The sequence below is a fragment of the Vicugna pacos genome, chromosome 14, assembly GCF_048564905.1.
Source record: "Vicugna pacos chromosome 14, VicPac4, whole genome shotgun sequence".
In the NCBI taxonomy this organism is placed as follows: Eukaryota; Metazoa; Chordata; class Mammalia; order Artiodactyla; family Camelidae; genus Vicugna; species Vicugna pacos.
The window spans coordinates 27,132,009-27,153,128 of NC_133000.1; the positions used below are offsets into that span (position 1 = coordinate 27,132,009).

At 35.5% G+C, this 21,120-nt stretch overlaps 1 protein-coding gene across 7 annotated transcripts in view; it reads right to left on the bottom strand.

Moving 5' to 3' along the window:
* DIAPH3 (diaphanous related formin 3) overlaps window positions 1-21,120 on the bottom strand; it is a 473,996-nt gene that overhangs the window by 187,712 nt on the left and 265,164 nt on the right. For all 7 annotated transcript variants that reach the window (XM_072976641.1, XM_072976639.1, XM_072976638.1 and 4 more), the window contains one exon: window positions 8,832-8,961. In XM_072976641.1, the coding sequence (XP_072832742.1) occupies window positions 8,832-8,961 (130 nt within the window). The remainder of the gene's footprint in view (window positions 1-8,831; window positions 8,962-21,120) is intronic.

Genomic DNA, 21,120 nt, shown 5'->3' on the forward strand with positions numbered 1-21,120 from the left:
TATGTTCAAGTCCTCTATCCTGTACCTCAAATGGTGCTCAAGACACAAAAGACATTCGAAAACAACTCATGAAATAATGAATAAATGGATCTTATATAAGTCATTGTTATTTTTCTCTGCCACTCAAAGTTAGTCTAACCCTTATTAATTTAAGTGCCTAAGACAAGTGTCTGCTTTGCAGAGAGAGATTAATAATCTTTTTGGAAAGGGTTCTTACAAGGTCAAAACATATCAAAAACTATAAATGAATACTAGTTCTTTTTTCCATAAAATATGTAGTTTGACAGACAGCTGCTGAAAAGCTGTCATCATGCTGACAGACATATTTACATGACACAACGGGCTCCTGACTGATCAATTTTAAATCTATACTTCTGAGGGGAGAGGGGAAGATTATCCAAGAAGACATTTTCTTTAGGCTTTCCTACAAAAGTGAGTAAACATCTTTTTAGATGTTTCTATCACTTCTATTATTTATCGTCAGTGTTGGTTCGTATTTCCACGTCACATTCCTTAATAATTCTGGGCTGGTAAATTTGATTTTGCCTACCAAGCAAACACCTCTAGAAAATAAAATAACTGTCAGTTGTTGACGAGTTGCTGGAGACTAGTTGTTTTCAAAGGTTGTTTAGTAGTAGAAACCCTTTTTCAAAAGAAATCTTATATCAAAGCTCAAAATATGAAATAGAAAATAAAAATAGAGTGTCTTAGGCTGAAGCACAGAAGGGTAAATGGAATCCATTTTCCATACTCCATTCCCCAGTCTCCTAAGTCCAACTGGTGAAAAGGCACTGAGCTGTACATTTACGATTTGTGCCACTTCCAATATGCACAGCGTTCTCTAATTTTCAGACAAGTGCAAAAGTTTTTCAGTAACCTAAATCTACAGAATCCTTGGTCCTGTAGTCTAAAGCTTGCATAAGTTTCAGGCAAGACGACTTTTATTCTATTCAACCAACCAAAACAACTCTTGAGAATCTATATTAAAATTCTATAACAACGTATTATTCAGAGATCCATGTTTACCTGCATCACTAATGATAGCATAGGCAGATGTGTGTGAACAAGAAATAAGCACTGAAATACAACATCAACAAAAACTACAACAAATGCTGAGAATATTCACACAGTGCTTACTAGGGGCCATACAAGCTTTATATTTACACATGTAAAGCTATTTATTCCTCACAACAAACCTCTAAATTAAATACTATTATCCTCATTTTATACATAAGAAAGCTGAGTCTTAGGATAAGAAACTCATTCAAGGTTACACCTCTAGTAATGGGCACAGTTAGGGTTTGAACCCCAGTTGACTAGTTTCAGAGTCTATGGTTGTAGTAACATCCTCTCCCGTAATATAATGCCTTTAGAATCTAGATCACATTTTTATTTTACCCACAGAATCACTTACTGAAATTACTGTAATTGTCACTGCCTGTCAATGAAAATTCCTTAAATTCAGAGGCATATTACGAATTTCAATTTTAACTATTATTTGCATACAGTGATAGAAGAAAAAGGTATTTCACAGGGTCATCAACAATAACCCTTAAACACCAAAACATTTCACAACATAAAGTAAATGCTTTCCATATATATATACCATCAGTGCAGTTGCCCTTAACTGTCTCATAAAGATGAATGAATCCATCAGAGATGACGGTGCTGCCTCCATGCAGTTATGCAAGTGATGACAAGGATGACCGTAGTGGGCTGAACAGTGTCCTTCCAAATTCCATGTCCACCCAGAACATCAGAACGTGACTTCTTTTGAGACAGGATCTTTGCAGAGAGAATTAGTCAAGGTTCTTGAGATGAAATCACCCTGGATTTAGAGTAGGACCTAAATCAAATAACGGTTGTCCTTATAAGGAGAGGTGAGGATATAGACACCAAGGAAAGCAGTATGAAAACGGAGGCAGAGGAAAGCCAAGGATTGCTGGCAGCCACTAGCAGCTAAGAGGAAGGCATTGGATGGTTCCTCCCGAGAGGCTCCAGAAGGAATCCATCCTACCAGCACCTTGATCTCAGATTTCTGAATTTCTAAACAGTTACAGAATGCATTTACGTTGTTTAGAGCGAACTGGTATGTGGTGATAGGTTATGGCAGCCCTAGGAAACAATACAACTACTAACTTAAGATCCTGTAAGCTGCATAAACACAGTCGCATTTTAGGAAGCAGTGGCAGCTCCACCTTCAGCATCTGCGCACCTCCATGACCGTTCACCTGGTTAGTTCATGTCGACCTTGTGAACGGTGAGGTTCTGCAGACAGCTGTAACTGTGTTTGCTCCATCCACCGCTTAGGCTTCTTGCAGCATACAGATTTGTCATGTTAAGCCATCCTTCAGAATGCCCTCATTCTGAGATTGCCCTCATTCTGAAATTTTCTTTCATCTACCCAGTTTGTAATTTCCCACTTCATGCTGCAGAACTGAAGGGCAGTAAATACTGCTTCTCAGCCAGTGGTCTAACAGAGCTCCAAGACCTTGGCCGTCACTGTTGAGCCTGCCCTGTTACTTGATATCAGCGATGGCTCACAGGTGACACTGATGGAACTGTTCAAATAGCTATTTCAACTCTGTGGCTGGCCAAAAAATCTGCAAACACTGTAAACTGTTCATTTCTTGAAAAGATTAATGCTATACTGATGCCACTCGCAGTCTGCTAACCTCCAAAAAGATATAGAGGTCTTCCTGACATGGTTTTCTTCTTCATCGTCATCCATCAGCCCAAGCAGCAGCCAATTCAGGAAATGCTCTTAGCTCAGTATCTCAAAAAGCAATCTTTAGCTGCAAGTAGTTCCTCCATGCCTACTGTTCCTCAATGTCAGTCTACAGAATCCTTAATCCTTCTGGGGGTTTTGGCCATGTTTTTCCTATATGCTATTCTACTGCCTTTCAAAATTGTTTATATTTGTACCATAAAACAGTGCAATACAATGTCACAGATGCAAGTCTCCAATTCAAACTTCTGATGCCAACTCTACATAGATCCTTGGAAATAAGGGGCAGGATTTACATAAAATGTGGTTTATCAAACAGCTTGGACCTTGTGGCTCTTTACCAGTATGCTGCCCTCCCAGTGCACCTTAAATATTTTCCTTAAATCCTGTAATTACCATGTGAATGGCCCAGTTATATTTCTTCATACCTTTTTACGTAAATAGTGTGAATTTGCTGAATGTAAAGTTTTAAATATACAGCCTTTTATTAAGTATATGAAAATCTACATGTGAATTGCATTTTTTAAATAAACTCATTTTTATTGTATTTGGCTTGTAGTAATATTAATATTGTTTTACAGTTCCTCAGTATACTTACTAGAAGGCTACAGATCGTCAAAATAGATCACTGAGACCTAACCACACAGGAATTATAGACTAGCTTTCCAGATGTAGCTTCTCGCTCTCCATCTATATGTAGATCAGTGCTACTCAAGTAGGAGACATCAAATATTTCCCCTGCTTCCACAGGCTAACTGGAGAAAGAAGGTACCACCATCTATCTGTTCATATCTGAAGTCTTTTCTGGAAAAGTGTCAACAGATAATTTAGAGCGTTACTAGTCTTATCAGCTACCTGCTTATAGGAAAATTACAACTATTATAGTAGCAAAATAGGGAGAAGTGGTAAAGAAATTAAGGAAGGCACATAGTGAGTAAAAGAAATGATAAAACAAAGCAAAACCTTAGCGTACTTAGTGCTGTGTAAATGAATGTATTCTAAAATAAAATCCAGGAGATGCCATCACTCTAACCCTAAAAATTAAATGTGAATGCTCATGAATATATTTATTTAGAATGCCTCGATATTCCCTTACACATGTACTAATTAGTGAGTCATGTCTAAGAAGGAATTGAGGCATACTTGTAATTATTTAAAATAACATGGTAATTCATGGTTTGTACAAGAACCTTTGGTATTACTAAACTGATCACTAGTGAATGTCCAACACAGCAGGTCTACGACTGTTTCTTCAAATTATCTGATAAAGTAAAAAATCATTCAGTATAGGTCACTCTATTCTAAAGCCAAAAAACTAAACAAGAAAAATGTCTTAAGGGATTACATTAGTTTGCTAGGGCTGCCGTCACAAAATGTCACAGATCGGGCGGCTTAGAAGTTATTTTGCACAGTTCTAGAGTCAAGACCAAAATGCTGACAAGCCTGGCTTCCTCTGAAGCCTCTCCCCTTGGCTTGCAGATTGCCACCCTCCTGTTCTGTTCCCACGTGGCTGGTCTTCTATGTATGTGCACCCCTGACGTCTCTCTGTGTGTCCAAATTCCCTCTATAAGGATGAAGGTCAGATTATATTAGAGCCAACCTTATGGACCCCAGCTTAACTTAATCACCAAGTGAAAGGCCCCATCTCTGTATACAGTCACATTCTGAGGTAAGGAGTTAAAGCTTCAGCGTCTGAAGGACTTCAATATATGGGGACAGAATTCAGCCCATAAAAGATTTTATCATTGTGCTCTTTGTTGACAATTCAATTAAAGTAATATATTGTCTGGTTGTCTTAACTAAATTATCTTATTATAAATGCCCCTACTATCAACAATGTATCCTGCCAAACTATTTCATTGTTATTGGCAGAAATGTATACTAATGTGTACTTTCATAAAACTCCAATATTTTACAACTGATTCGAAAGACCAAAAGAATTATTTATCTAGCAAAATTACGAGGCCTCAGCTTTAGTCTCTGTGACATAATAGTTCCAACTAACACAATGTTAGTTGTGTTAATTCTGTTGCACAATAAATATTTTTATGTATTTATAATATACATTTAAAAATATAAAATGCAACTGACTTAATAACTAACACTGAATATCCAAAATACATGTCAAACTTGCTAATAAATTTTAATTGCCATTTTTGGAAGTCTATAGCTTAAGGAGGTTAATGGAAGCTTCTGAAAATGCTTTCTGCTTGTTATAGCAGATGAATTTGAAATTTTCAAACACTGTGCGTTTCCAGGTGGCAGCCACCTGGAAATTAGCTGTTCTAAGTGCTCACAGTAGGTGAATAAAAGAGAAACCTTTTGTATTTAGTAAGGCATTTATCATAAAATGTTGGAAAGTTACGAGGAACTGGAACCCAGGAGATATACCTGAGTAGACAAACATTTGGGTCAGACCAGGGAACTACTAGCTAAAAGCAAGCAAATAGTCTTAAAAGCAGAGAAGTCTATAAAATGGAGCAAACAAAATCAAATATAAAACATCTAAGAATGCTCCTGAAAGCTAAAAGTGTGGAAATGAGAAAAGTGAAAAAAGTTAGGAATGGGCAGTCATAAAATCCACTCTTGATAATACCCTGAATACTACTCTTTCTCCGGAAGCTAGTTTCATTCCCAGTATTTCCAGGAATAGACTCTCACCTAGAGTGGTAGTTCTTAAACAGTGATCAAAGGTCTTCTGGAAAAGCCAAGAATTTATCCTTAAAGAAAGGTTCAAATACACAGAAACTTAGGTGAGGTTCCCAGCAAGCATCAGGAAAAAGCAGCAAAGGGAAGGTGACATTCACTTTAAGTTACCTGACAAAGGAGAGAACCAGGCAACATTTAGGGCCACAGCTGCCACTTCCCATAGAATCTACCACACAGCTCTCGGCTGAGGTGCTGAAGGCTATAAAGAGACAGGAAAAACGAGAAAAAGGAAATCAGAAGAAAGTGAGACAAAGAGGGTTTTCTCAAGTAAATAAAATTTGGGGAGGAGACAGTAATGGAGCAGGAATCAAGAGCCGCGCTTTATGGTCTACGTGATCTACACACCGCGAAGTAGCCGGAGATGGCAAGTAAGCTGGACATACAAGTGTGCAGTCTGGGTACAAATTTCCAAGTTATTAATGTGACGATGGTACTTAAGCCCTTGAGGAGGAAAGAGATCACCTCAGGAGGAGCTACAGGGAGGGAAAAAAAGAGAAGGACTCAGTATTAGGCTAAGAACAATGGCAATAGTTAGAGAGGCTGCACAGAAGAGGAGGAGGAAGCGAAGTGTATTGAGAGTAAGAGGGGGAGCCAGCTGGGACGGAAGCCAGATGTGAGTGAGGAGCCTGGGCTGCACAACCACATGGAAACCACACCTTGGACCAGCAGCAAGACAAGAGCACAATTTCTGACACAGTAAATCAAACAACACATGCTCGTTAAATGAATGCGTGAATAAGTGAGTTACAGACTCGACTAGCGTGGTATTTCTACAATTCAGAGATGACTACCTAGGGAAGAGTGGAATTATATGGAGGAGCTATAATTATCCTAAAAAAAGACATAGGCTTAACAATGTGATACTGTAAATTTACCTTGGAATTATTTTAATATACTCCAAAACCCCAAAGTTTAGTCCTATTTTCTATTCATTCATAAATACTATTCCAATTTAATAATGAAACATGTTATTGTGAAATAATCAATAAAACCATCAAAGGTTAGAGTTCATTAATTTCAACTGTTTAGACAAGGGAAAAATGTATTTAATCCTTAGAAGTCCATAAAGGAAAGAAATATTACAATGGTATACAGAAATACAATAATGACCCAAAATATTTTTCACTGAAATACAACAGAAAAGCTGGAAGCCATTATCTTTTAGCAAAGAAGCAGCCCTAATGAAGTAGATTCTTGAAAATTGTCATACGGGTAAGCTCATTAGTTGCAATGAAAGTTCCCCCTGCTGATCCAGGCGTACCTAATGGCCAGGATTTGTTATGTCTCAAAAACAAAGGTACTTTTTAATTCATGTGATAGTTCACTGAGGAGATTTCAAATCTGGAAACTTTCAAATGATGATCTATAATATAAGAGCACTGAAATTCTCCAAAGCAAACAGAGTTATTTCATCCCAAACATTATATTTATTCCTCTAAAATCTCATCCATTAATAGGGTAATATAATTATAAAAAGAAATTATGCTCAACAGTCACCCATACTGCAAAAAAAAAAAAAAATCTCCCAGTGATGGCTTTTCTACTTCAAATATGAAGCTGGCTGCTCCCTGTGAAACACATTCACGGTGTCTGTTGACCCATACACACACACGTGCCTCCGATGTAACAGATGGAAACTAAAACCCCTAAAGCCTCAGAATGCCCCATAGAAACACTAAAAAAGAAAAAGCAAACAGAAGAATCTCATTATCAGGTTACAATGCTGCAAGCCCTCATAAAAGTTAAATATTTTCCAAAAGCAAAATATTTTAATATTTACACAGAATTTTATATTCAATCAAATGAATCAAAATAGGTAAGTAACATTTTGAAATTTTTAGTTATAGCAAAAACTGCTAGAAAATAAATTCTATCATAAAAAACATATCTGAAAGAGAAGTATGTTCCAGCTTACTCTTCAGCTGTACAATTAGTATGAGGGATGGTGAAATGATCAGAAATGCAAACTGCTATTATCAGAAAATGCCTGCGTTGACTTAATTCTTGCTGAAGACCTAATGTCGATGTGAGCTGTTAACTACTCAACTATCTTTTCCCCAGAAAAAGAAAGTTTTCTATATTTCAAGGCACTTTGCAGCACTTCTTCATTTGATACTTCATCTCTGATACTTATCAAGCTTAATGTTCATCAAGAACACCCATTTTCAATTCTTTTTCATTCCATTTACTCAAATTTTATTCCAAAATTTCAGAAATCCCATTTTAAGAAAGTTGTCTTCATTGAATTAATCAACTAATCACTTAAAAGCTATTCTGAGTATCAGTTAATTATTTTAATGATTTTTCCTTTGTGCCCTTTTGCCCAAAAAGTGTCAAAGAATATCACATCCAATCACGTGCCTGTCTGCAAAAAAAAAAAAAAAAAGTGCTACAATCCCCATTTTATTGAAGAAACAATTTAAAGGGGGTAGGAAATGATAAAGCTGATTTTTTTTTTAATTTAAGAAGAAATACTCACTAGAATACAGAAAAAATGTATTCTTTAAGCTGACGAATTTTAATTTTAGGAAGGAAATAAACAGATTGCAAAAATAATGTGACATTACTAATAACCAGTGACCTGTACAAAAAGAAAACAGGTACTCACTCTACTGATCCAAATGAGAAGTCTTTCAAAAGGTATATGCATACATTTGTATATATTCATACAAATGTGTATTCATAAATAAGTTGTTTGGAGGCAAGTGAAGCTTTTTTTCCACAGAATTCATGTGCTACATAAATGAAACCTGGATTCTTCAGGTGGTCAAAAAATTGTATATGTCATATTAAAACCAAATATAAATTTTAGGGTCTATCCTTTCTCTGATTGTCTCTATAATGTTATCTACACCCACAGTAGGGGCTAAAGAAGAAGGTTAAAAACTGGGACATAAAGGAAGGAGTGACTGGAATCTCAAGCAGTTGAGAGCCTACTGGGATAAAGAAAAGCAGACTACACCTGTAAGATAGGTGCACGGAGATTTAGAACTCAGACCAAGGGGGACACTGATTACAGGTGCGTGGCTCCGATGTGTAACAGTCCCAGGTACTTGTGACTGACACTCATCCAGGGAGCACTGCACAGGCCACAGGGGAGGAGGCTTAACAGCGGAGGGTGGGGCTGGCAGGTATTTACCAGGTTTAAACTACAAAACCACCTATTTTTGAATATAGGGACTTCTTATCTCATCAAATAAATTAAACCAACAGCTCCAATAATGACAATTCATAAAATAAATGTCCTACAACTTTCTAATTTTAAAATGATATATTCAGCATGAAAACACTGTGACAAAGTGGCAAGTATGTTCAAATAAAAGGCATTATTTTCTGTCTTTAAGTACTAACCGAAGACCCAGAGCATTGATATGTTGTCTATAAAAGCACAAACCTTTGCTAGCTTTGTCTAAATGTTCCAAATCATCCACAAAATTCAGGATATCAGGGTGTTTTTCTTCACATACTTCCACAAGAAAATGAAGCAGTGTGGTTTTCTGATCTGCTGATTTCGTGTCCTTTAGCTAAGCAGAATAAGAAGGAGAAAAAATACAGAGTCAGAAATATTTTTGATAATCTCTCTACTTAAATAATGTTAATACTTTTTTATAGATAAAAAATAAACGAGTTATAAAATCGGTTAATTCTATTTCTGAAAAGCAAACATTTAAAGACTTGAAAATCTACTCTTTATATACTGTTGTTTGGTCTAAATCATTAATATTTACTGTAAAAAAGGAATACGTTTAATTCAACCTAGTATGCAATGTTTCATGGGAGAAAAAATATATGGTGAAATGCCCAGGAAAACAGGATACCCAAAAGACCATATGATACCAGCTCTTAAAGCAAGCCTGCGCACTTGTTCATTTTCCACTCGGCACATATTTATAGAATGCCTCCTAAATAATGGAGGAGATGGAGAAACAAAAAAGTAAATCATTCCTCAAGAAGTCATTTAGTGGGGGGAAAAAAAGCAACCTAGACAAACAGTATAGTAAAAATAATCACAAAGTAAGCTTATGAGGACAGGACATCTGAACTGAACACTGGGAGACAGGGAGTCATATGGGGCTGGGGATGGCAAGAAAAGAACTCAGAGGCACAGTATCACAGGTAGATGAAGCAGCATTTGAAAAAGACCACAGATGAGGAAGAAAGTGGCACTTGTGAGGAGCACCTTCAAAATAAAAGTCACCGAGTGACTTCAAAATAAAAGCTTATTGTTGGTGAGGGCAAGTAGGGAGAACAGAACAAAATCTGAGAAGAAAGGAAAAGACCAGAAAATTAAGGGAAAGGCAGGGTGTGCTATGGAGATAGGATTCAGATCCCTAAGAACCCGTAGTTTCTAAACTGGATAAGAGATAATCAGACGTATATTTTAGAAGCTCTCTCTCGTGCAGTGTGTATAAAAGTTAGAGCAAGGGTAAGAACAGAAGAACAGCAGAAAGAATAATTTGAAAAGCTGTAGCAATAATCCAGGCAGGGAAAGAGGGCAGCCTGAGCTGAGGCAATGCCTCGAGGTGAGGTGATAGGGCAGAAAGGGCAGAGAAACTCATGTGATGCCACTTACTGAAACTGGACAGAAAGGATGAGGAAAAGATTTGGGTGGAGTGGGGAAAAAAGAGAACTGTTTCAGTTTTGGACAAGAGGGTTTGACGCTTTTAAGTAACACTGAACTGGAGATGTCAGAAAAGGATGTCGATTTATATAAGTACAGAACAGTGATCTCAACTTACCCCCTCACACACAATTATTGTTGGCTAAGGAGTTTTTTTAGGCATTTCTCCCCTAATCATTTGCAGCTATGAAATTTTAAAATGATACATATACTGTATACTTATTTATGCACTAATGCACATCTGTGTTTCACGCATAAAAACAGTAAGATAGGGAAGATATTTTTGTTCCCCAAGGACCAACTTTCCATCAATTAAGAGTGATAAACTGCTACATGGTTATAACATAAAGGAGTGAACTGGTCTAGGAGCACCACTTGCAAACTCTCAGCCCCAAAAGCTAAAAAGTTGATCAAATAAACACAAATAAGTACACAGAATAAAAGAAAAGAGAACAGAGGCTTGAAGAGAAGACCACAATGGACCGATCCTAACCTGAAAAGGCTGAGGAAAGAAGCAGAGGGGAGCGGTGACTAGGCTACAACCTAGATAATGAATAGGAATCAGCTTGGGTTTGTGAGTGATGGTGGTAGGAGGTGTTGGGTGTAAACACAGGGCAATTACATAATCTAGTAGTGTTCCCTACAAATGAGTTCAAATGCAGAGCAGATACACATATAAGGAGGGAAAATCACTTTTCACACCAGCATTTAATTAGAGCTAGAAATTCTTGACATTTAACTGCGGACAGCCTATTTATTTGCCTCCTTTCTAAAAATTCCCTAGTTTAAAATAGGTGTGTGTGTGTGTGTGTGTGTGTCTCCATATGCAATATTTTTTCAAATTCTGTATCACTAAATATTATATCACTATCAGAAAAATATCAAATGACAGTTAATAGTCAATACTGGAAGAGAGATGAAGTTCTATGCCAACATAAATATTAACACATACGACTTAATGCACAAACTATCTTGTCCCTGGAAACACAGAGCTACCCTCTAGATAGCCTCGTTTTCACATAATTACTCACATAATAGGTTCAAATGCTATTGAACACTGGCGTATTCAATGTGCAAACCAAAAGAATGGTTCCTGGCACTTTAAAAACTGACTGACATGAATCCAGTCAATTATTTGTTGTTTTTTTAAAAGCAACACAGATCATAACATTCATCTGAGCGTTCTGAAAAAGCACACCTCCAAAAGTGACTCTGATTACTAGCTAGACTGATTGCCACTAACATGTGTGAATGACCTGCCTAAACGTAACACTCAAATTTGTCTTTGGCTACGCAGCCTTGGGCAAGTTACTGGACTTCAGTTTCACACAGGTGAAATAAGAATATGGAACTGGACAGGAAAAGAAAACTCTAAATTCACTTCCTACTCTAAAAACATTAAATAAGACATTACAGTGGGCTTAAGTGTTAGTAAACATTACAAAATCTATTTTTTAAAAAACATCAGAATAAAAATGAAGAAACCTAGTTATAATCTTAGTTCAGAAGTTTTTGCTGCATGCTTGGGTCAGTTTCTGCTTTCACATACACTGAGAATGTTAACCCAGTTTAAAGAAGTTACCTGTCAACTTTACGGTTTCATTCACACTATCATCTTTAATGGATTGAGTAAAAGAGCAAACTTTCACAAACATAATAGTTTTTCCTGCTACAACCAAGAATTAACATAAAAACTGTCCTTTGCTTTTGTTTTTGCTATTTTTTTAAGTACCCTAATAATGAACTCTTCTATTCATTCTCCCACCTCCTTCTTTACAGCAATGACTGGAGAATACTGTTTCTCCTATGGACTCTTAGCCCCTAACTGCCACCAGTCCACTCCTGTCCTTACCATACTCTGTTCATGTGAAACTAGACACGTGGCTTGTGCGGAATGTTGATTAAGACAAGCACCATCTACCACTATAATCTGTAAAGTCTAGAAAGGGCTTTCCAGTATATTTGTGATGTCGCTAAACAGTCAGCAACTGCCAGGATTAATATACCAAGAAATCTCTATAATCCATGAAATAATGCCATTTGCAGCAACATGGCAGGACCTAGAGGTCATCAAACTAAATTGAAGTAAGTCAGACAGAGAAGGACAAATATCACATGTTACCACTTATACGTGGAATCTAAAAGAACAGCACAAATGAACTTATTTACAAAACAAAAACAGACTCACAGACATAGAAAACAAACTGATGGTGGCCGGGGAGAATGACGGATGAAGAGATAAATTAGGAGTTTGGGATTTGCAGATACTGACTACCATATATAAAATAAACAAACAGAAAGGTCCTACTGTTTAGCACAGCAAACTATATTCGATATCTCATAATAACCTATAACAATAAAGAATATGAAAAATAATTATATATATGTATAAATGAATCAATATACACCAGAAACTAACACAATGTTGTAAATCAACTATACTTCAGTTATTTAAAACAAGTCTCTATAACCCAACAGTATGCAACTGGATCAATCTTGAGCTTTATTCAGAAGTAATAAGAATTCAGAATTAGAATTCTAGGAGGACATACTATAGTTTATAGGCTCTACCAACTTGATAAATGTTAACGACGCAGGTCAAACACAGATTCAAGTATTCAGAGACAATCATAAAGTTAAACACTAATTTATGGAAGAAGGTGTCAATCTGGCTGTACTACTGAAAACATCAACTGATTAGCAACTAAATTATTGGTAACAGTCTAATATTTAAAAATATATTCACTAAATAATAAATAAAAGTAGAAGTCTCCCATCCCTCGAGAAATCTATATTCAACAATCATGAGAATTAAAAAAAAATTCAGATTCCCAAAAAAATAAATCTGAAAATACACCTAATAAAAGATAAAGAAGTTAAGAAGGACAGATAGTGACCACTTGTTGATAATTCACGATTATCTATTTACAGACTACTCACTGGCTCTAAATTCCAGGGCAGAGACTCTTAAGAATCAGTTCCTAACATTCCCAAGAAACAACTGTACAATGCTGCCAAGGTATCTTCCTGCCTCAATTACTCTATTCCCTTCCTCCCTTTCCCCAAATCACTTAAAAACAAACAAAAGCCCTTCCAAAAAGCACATGGAAATGTAGGAAAGCACAACAAAATGTATTTATCAAAGTCTTTATTTACTTGTTCAATATTTTTTTCAACTTTTGATAAACATCAATAACAAAAAAGGACATATTCTATTTCTACTAATTATTCCTGTCATACATAATCAGTGGGTGAGCTAGAACAGGAAAGCTTGGGAGATGGTGCTAATTTTGGTGAAGAGAAAGAAAAACGTGAGCATACTTGGTAATGCTAACTCTTGGAAAGAAAGTAAGGCTAAAATATCTGCTTCAAAAATTTATTTTTAAGCTTGAAAAACATGCTTTATTTAAATTTTCACCGACATTGCTTGACAGGATTCCTTTTGTATCAATGTCAAGAGATTTATCTTACTGATGAGTAATCATCACTGTTAAAGAGAATTTCTTATTTATACATTGTTTCTTCAAGGTACATTTAATGTGGCATAGATGTCAAATAAACAAAAAGATGGATGGAGTTTCTTCAACCGCTCTGTTCATTCCAGACAAAATAATGTTAAAAGCAGATCCTGTAATAAATCATGGCCTAGCTGTCAATCTGGAGGAGAACTCTTTTGTAGCTACAATGCAATGTTTTGGAATATTTTTAAGGTATTCAGCACAAATTTGGATGACATTTAAAGAATATTCCGTTGTTTTAGTCACAAGGAAGAAACTTCCTGAAATAAAAACTAAGTATCTTCTTGGTGATGTTTCTGAATCCAAAGAACTACAACCCTTTAAACTCTGAATAATAAAACTTTAAAGAATATTGTTAAATTAGTAATTGCTCCCCATTATTATATTCCTATATCCTAATTACATTATCAAGATAGCACTGACTTTTTAGATTTTGTAGACATTGATCAACAAAAGAAAAATGACAAAATCCTGAGGGTCTGTAATGGCTCCCTGAACATTCTAGAAGATCCTACCTTGGGACTAGTATGAAAGCTGAGGACAACAGCAGCCACTCTTCTTTGTGTGGCACTTACTATGAGACAGGAACTAGCCAAATAAATATAAAATCTGCTTAAAACACGTTAACACCCCTCAGAGGAAGGAAGTGGTGTTATACCCACTATTAAGAGGTTAAAAAAGAGATGTGAGACCATGTAGCATGCCCTAGATCACAGCAACTATCCAGCAGAGCCAAGATGTGAACCCACATCTGTGTGAATCCAAAGATCTTAACCACTATAAAATGCAGTTCCTCTACCAAATCTTTATTTAATCTAGATTATTATGCATCAAAAGCAACAAAATTCTCAAAAACACAGTGGGCAAAAAGATAGTAAGACAACAGAAGATTGTTTATTAATGCAATACTGAAGTCCTATGACCTGTTCATTCCAGCCTCGAAGGCCATTAAAAACAGATATCTCTACCCTGAGGTCATTTCTAATTCTGAAAGCAGGGCATTCTTCCCATTGTTTCATTTGTAAAATTATTAAAATGCTACCTATATTTTACCACTCAAATCGAAGTCTTCCCACATTGCTAACAGATTAGTGCTAACAAAATGTTATACGAACATGGTTGAATGAAACTGTAAAGCTTTATCTTTAATAGACTTAACCAAGTATACTGACTAACATTAAATTCCACCTCAAATCCTTTATGAATTAAGTGCTTTGTGTCTGTCTGAAACAACTCTAACTGTAAGTTAAATGTATCCATGTGAAAATGGATGTGTGAAAATGAACTGCCAAAGAATATATCATATTCGCTCAGGTATGAAACTCAAAGTCGACATGTACCCTCAAATTCACTAGTGAAACCAACCACAATTACAGAATGAACACTGTTTCCTGATATGTATAAATATATTTTTTTAAAAAGTCACTGTGCTGATTAATTTTTTTCAAAAATACTGTGTCTCTCTCCAAAATGAATGGAAATCTAAAATCTTAACATAAATAAGATGCTTAGCATCATCTATATCACTCCCATAACTATTAACACCTGTAATAAAACTTTCATAATGGTTTTAAAAACAGGTAGAGATAAACTGACATAAGGTAAAACAGATATTAGATAAACTTATGGCATTCACATATAAAAACAATATATATTTATTGCTTAGCTTTCATTTTAAAATGATGACAGCTGAAACATTAAATAAGCAAGAAAATGCTTTAAATAACTTTAGCTTCTATAATTGAAATAAACTGGTTCCCACCATATCCCCACAGACACACTTTCTCTGGATTATATTTTAAAGATATTTCTTTTGGATTTTAGTGAGCATAGATACTTCAACATGAAAAGCATCTTTGTATTTTAGTAAAATTTTATCTTACTGCATTATTTATTATATTGTTCAATGGTCTGTTTATTTATACTGCCCCCTTATTCCATAAGAGATTTATAATAGCTCAGTGTTCTTTAGCTAATATAAATGGATCAAATACATTAATTTTAAATTAAACGGTTTTGTATGTCTTATTTTTCTTAATTAACAAACATTATTTTTTAGAGCAGTTTCAGCTTTAAGAAAAAAATGAGCAGAAAATAGAGTCCCCATATACTCTGCCCTCCACACACACAAATTCCCCCATCAGTAACATTTTGCATTAGTGTGGTACATTTGTTAAAATTTATGTATCAATATTGATGGTATTAACACATTATTATTAACTAAGAACCATAGTTTACTTTAGGGTTCACTCTGTGTTCTATAGTCGTACGAGTTTTGACAAATGCATAATGTCACATGTCTACCATTACAGTGTGATACAGAATAGTTTTACTACCCTGAAAAATTCTCTGTCCTCCAACTATTCATCTCTTCTTTCTTCCCTACAACCCCCAGCAACTACTGATCTTTTTTTACCATCCCTACAGTTTTCTCTTTTCCAAAATGTGGGAATCAGACTATGTAGCCTTTTCAGATGCACTTCTCTCACTTAGTAATATGCATTCCTCCAGGTCTTTTCTTGGCTTAAGAGATCCTTTCTTTTTTATCACTGATTTAGTAGTCTATTGTATGACTGTTATCAGTTGGTTTATCCATTTACCTACCAAAGGACTTCTCAAGTTGCTCCCAAATTTTGGCAACTATAAGTAAAGCTGTTATAAACATTTACATGCAGGTTTTTTACTCCTTTGGGTAAACAGGAGTGTGATTACTGGTATGTTAAATCTATGGTTAGCTCTGTAACAAAAAAATGTCTTCCAAAGGAGCTGTAATGTTTTGCATTCCCTTCAGCAATGAATTCCTGTTGTACCACATCTTCAGCAGCATTCGGTGTTGTCAGTGTTTTGGATTTTAGCCATTGTAAAAGGTATATAGTAGTTTGCAATTCCCTCTTGACATATAATGCTGAGTATCCTTTCATACATTGTTTTGCCATTTGTAAATGTTCTTTGGTAAGTTATCCGTTGAGCCTTTTTTTTTTTTAATTGGGCTGTTTTCTTATTGTTGAGTTTTAAGAAGAGTTCTTTGTATATTTTGGATACAAGTCTTTTATCAGAAAGGTGTTTTACAAAGATTTTACCCCATTCTGTGGTTTGTCTTTCACTTTCTCAATGGTGTCTTTCACAGAGTGGAAGTTATTAATTTTAATAGAGTCTAACTTATCAATGTCCAGTTTTTCTAGCACCATTTCTTTAAAGGCATATTCTTCCTCCGTTAAATTGCCTTTGCTCCTTTGTCAAGGATCAGTTGACTGTACCTGTGTGGATCTATGTCTGGCCTTTCTATTCTGTTCCATTGACCATGTAATTTTGATTACTGTAGTTTATAGTAAGTCTTGAAGTCAGTCCTACCTGTTCCTCCTCCTCCTTCTCTTTCTCCTTCTTCAGTGTTGTGTTGACTACTCTGAGTCTTTTACATATCCATATAAACTTAAGAATCAGTCTGTCAATATCCACAAAATAACTTGCTGAGATTTTGACTGGAACTGCATTGACTCCATAGATCAAGTTGGGAAGAACTGACACCTTAGCAACATTGAATAGTCCTTTCCATGAACATGGGATATCTATTTCTTATCAGATCTGTGTTTGATTTCTTTCACTAAAGTTTTGCCATTTTTTTATACAAGTATTGTAGATATTCTGTTAGATAATCCCCAAGTGTTTTTGGTCCTAAAGGAAATGATATTCTTTTTTTAATTTCAAATTCTAATTTATCATTGTTTATATTAGAAAAGAAAATCAACTTTTTAACATGAATCTCATATTCAGAAACTCTTCTCTAATTGCTTATTAGTTCCAGGAAGTGTTTTTCCTTTTTCTCCTTTTTTTTTTTTTTTTTTTTTGGTCTATTTTTGGGGGTTTTCTACATAGGCAATGATTTCACCTGAGTGAAAACAATTTCATTTGTTTCTTTCAAACCTGCATGCTTTTATATCCTTTTCTGGCCTTGTCATATTAAGCCAGGACCTCCAGGACAATGTTGACTAGAAATGGTGAGACACGACATCCCTTCCTTATTACTGATCTTGGAGGGAAAATAGTTTCTCATCATTAAGTATGATGCCATAGGTTGTTTTTGTAGATGTTCTTTGTCAATTTGAGGATGTTCCCCTCTATTTCTAGTTTGTTGAAAGTTTTTGTGATGAATGGGTATTGAACTGATTACGTATCTTTTCTGCATATATTATATGATCAAATAACTTTTCTCCTTTAGAGCCTGTTGATATGATGGGTAACATTAACTGATTTTCAAATGCTGAACCAGCCTTCCATACCTGGAATAAATCCTTCTCAGTCATGGTATATAACCCTTATTACATATTGTTGGTTTTGATTGAGGATTTTTGCATCTATGTTCATAAGACTTATTGGTCTACAATATTCCTTTCCTGTAATGTCTCTGTCTGGTTTTGGTGTGCACTCATTTCACCTTCAGACTCTTTCCTGCCACCTAAGAACACACATTCATAAATACTATTTGCTAAGTATTACTATATAGATAGTAAAGTTGCATGTTTTGCTTCTGATCCCCAAAATGTAAAACCAATAAAGACCTTTGATAAAGGAGAGCTTCCTAGGGCATCAGGAAAGGGGTACCTTGTTTAGTTTTCGATTTTCATTTATAAAATGTGCAAAAACAGGAGACTATATTAAACCACAGATGGCTGGTAAGATTCATGTGGGGTGCTATCTTTGATGGGCAGTAGCTATCTCTAAGCATGGTGTTAAAGAGGATTCTAGGGCTGTGTGTTTGGAGAAAAGGAAGTTTGACAGATCAGCAACGTTTGCTTTGATCGTGGCGAGATGACAGCACACAAGCAGTGCATTTGCTGTTCGTGAGCGGAGTCACTTTTTATAATTCTATTAAAAGAGTAAGTCTAATTTGCAATGTTTAATTGTAACTGAAAAAACAAAGGTAATGTGAATAAAATTTATAAAAACACTATTTAGAAAAGCCAAGTAAATATTTCTTGGAAAATGCTAGAGATTAAATGTGTTAATGAATGAGTCAAAGGGGGTTAGGGATTCTAAATAGCTTCACACTGCTTTGGAAGTCAGTATTTTTCAGTGATTTAATTGGCTGGATGTAAAATAAGAATGGCATTTGTTATCTACAAGTCTTTGGCCAAAAACTGCTTTACTTTCAAAGGGTGCCAGAACTTACTAGTGTGGTTTTCCAATCTGATAAAGAATTAAAAATCCCTCTAAAATCCTTCCAAAACACTAAATGCAGAGGGAACAATGATTTGCTTGGTAGAGGTCTTTCTTAAAAATAACTTCATAGAATAAAGAAAAAGGGAATATATGAGAATTTCACAAAAAAGATTCACCATGGTCACCTGTGTGACAGTGACAGGAGCCTGTGACAGGCAGAGGGATTTGCCTCCTGCTTTTCATAATCACTGAAATTACCTCCCAAGGTCAAGTCCTGTAAAATAACTCAGGACACCGGCCATCGTCTTATTTCAGTTCCACCATGTGCCTGAGATTCATGCTCCTGTCACTTCTTTCCTTCACTTTCAGGATAGTGTTCAGTGGGGCACGAAAGAAAAACAGCAGTTTGGGGAAATATTTTCACCTCTCCTCCTTATGTAAGGAAGGAGAGTTGTTTCTTTTTTGACTTTCTTCTCGTGTTAGTTAGGTTTTGCTTTTGCAGGTTTGTTGGTTGGTTGGTTCCAGGCCACCAATCAGGGATGTCCCATTCTGGGACATAAGTGAGTAGGGCAGAAGATGGATAAAGTGATTCTCAGTTCACTTTGTGCATTAAAGTCACCTGGAGGAGCTTTTTAAAAGAAGCCACTAGTCAGGGTCCACAACGATAATGCTGAAGTAATCGATCTGATGTGAGACTGACACATCAGTATTGTTTAAAGGGCACTGTGGGTTGAGAATCAATGTCTGCCAAGAACTATTCACAATTTCAAGCAATCACTCACTAGAGTCGGTGAAGGCATTCAAGAAATGGGAAATTAAACATTTTTCCTAAAAATCTTCCCCATTAGAGCTTTGGTGAAGTTACTCTGTTTTTGTTTAGCTCATGTTTATAAAAGAAATAAATAGACCAGATAAAAATTTCAGGCACTAGAAAAGAGAACTTCAACAAAAGTCAGCCTGACCTATCACCACTACATTTTAATACCTAACTCCCAGCACCCCCAGCCCCATTACTATGTATCCTTTGATAATTTCACCTTTGAGATGAACTCATTGCATATTCTACTGCCACTGACAATACAAGATTTTCTACAAAGTGGATAATGGATATTTATCCAAATATGGATTAATCTATAGAGGAATCAATAGATACTTTTTCCTGCAGTTTTCCCCAAGAAAGTAGCATCATCTGATAGAACATAGTTATTATTATTACAATTGGTAAACTCTTTCAGAATTTTTATCTACTATCCCAATACACGTAGTCAGTTTATTTAACAAACTAAATCAAAGAACTACATTTTACAATTATATCTTCCAGTTGTATTGATTGGGATGATTTGTTACTTAGAAATCATATATCTCAGTGGACATTAGTAAATATTATTAAAAACACTATAGCCATTGTGTGCAGACTGATAATATCTGCTTTCTAAATTTGGAAGTTAAAACAATCTCATAAATTTTAATATAGTGCTAAACTTTGATGGTTGAGTCAACTCGTTCTTTTGCTAGGACGCTAACCTACTTGACTCTACTCACAAGTTCTATATGGTTACTAATTTCAATACTAACCACACATAAGTTTTTCTAGGTGGGCATTTTGGTCAGGCAAGCAACTACCATTTGCTGATTGGATTTCAACAGATATGAATTTGCATTTACTCAATAACAGGTTCTGAAAAAAGAATATAATTTCAAACTGCCAATTACCCAAGTTGGTCTAAAGTCTAACAACATCTTTGTAGGATTTTACAAATGATAAGCAGTCTGTCCATTCTTCTATATAATCTGAGGTTTATCCTTTTAAAAAGCAAGCCATCTGAAAGCAAGGTCCTTATACCATTTTGCTTAAACTAGGAATAGCATCACGGTATCTGAAAAGTGCATGTGTATCTTAGTATGAGGGCTCTCTTGGAGTGTTACCCACTAAGAGGCTCTGAATACATGTTTGTAGGGAAGCAGAGGGAAAGAAAAAGAGAAATCTCCAAGAAACTGATTCTCCTATTTGCTGTTTAAAAGAACACTGCTCAACATCATATTTTCCCTTCATAATGACACACATGCCAAATTTCTTACAAAGCTCAGCTTTGGCTAGTAAGAGAAAGCACAATTTTTAGCTTATGAAAAGTTTCCTGACCATGTTTTGCATTTCACTTTTACCATCAGAAAGCCTCAAACCTACACGTCTACTTTAATTTTTATTTACATCTTACCAGATTTGTTCACTGTAGTTTGTTCACTTTATATCTCATATTTTACGTTTATATTTATTTATCATAGGCCATATCAAATCTTTGGGTAAAAGAAAGTAAAATCTTTTCTCTCTGAATTCAGTTATTATAACTGAATCATCTCAATTACAAACTGAGTCATCTCAATTACAA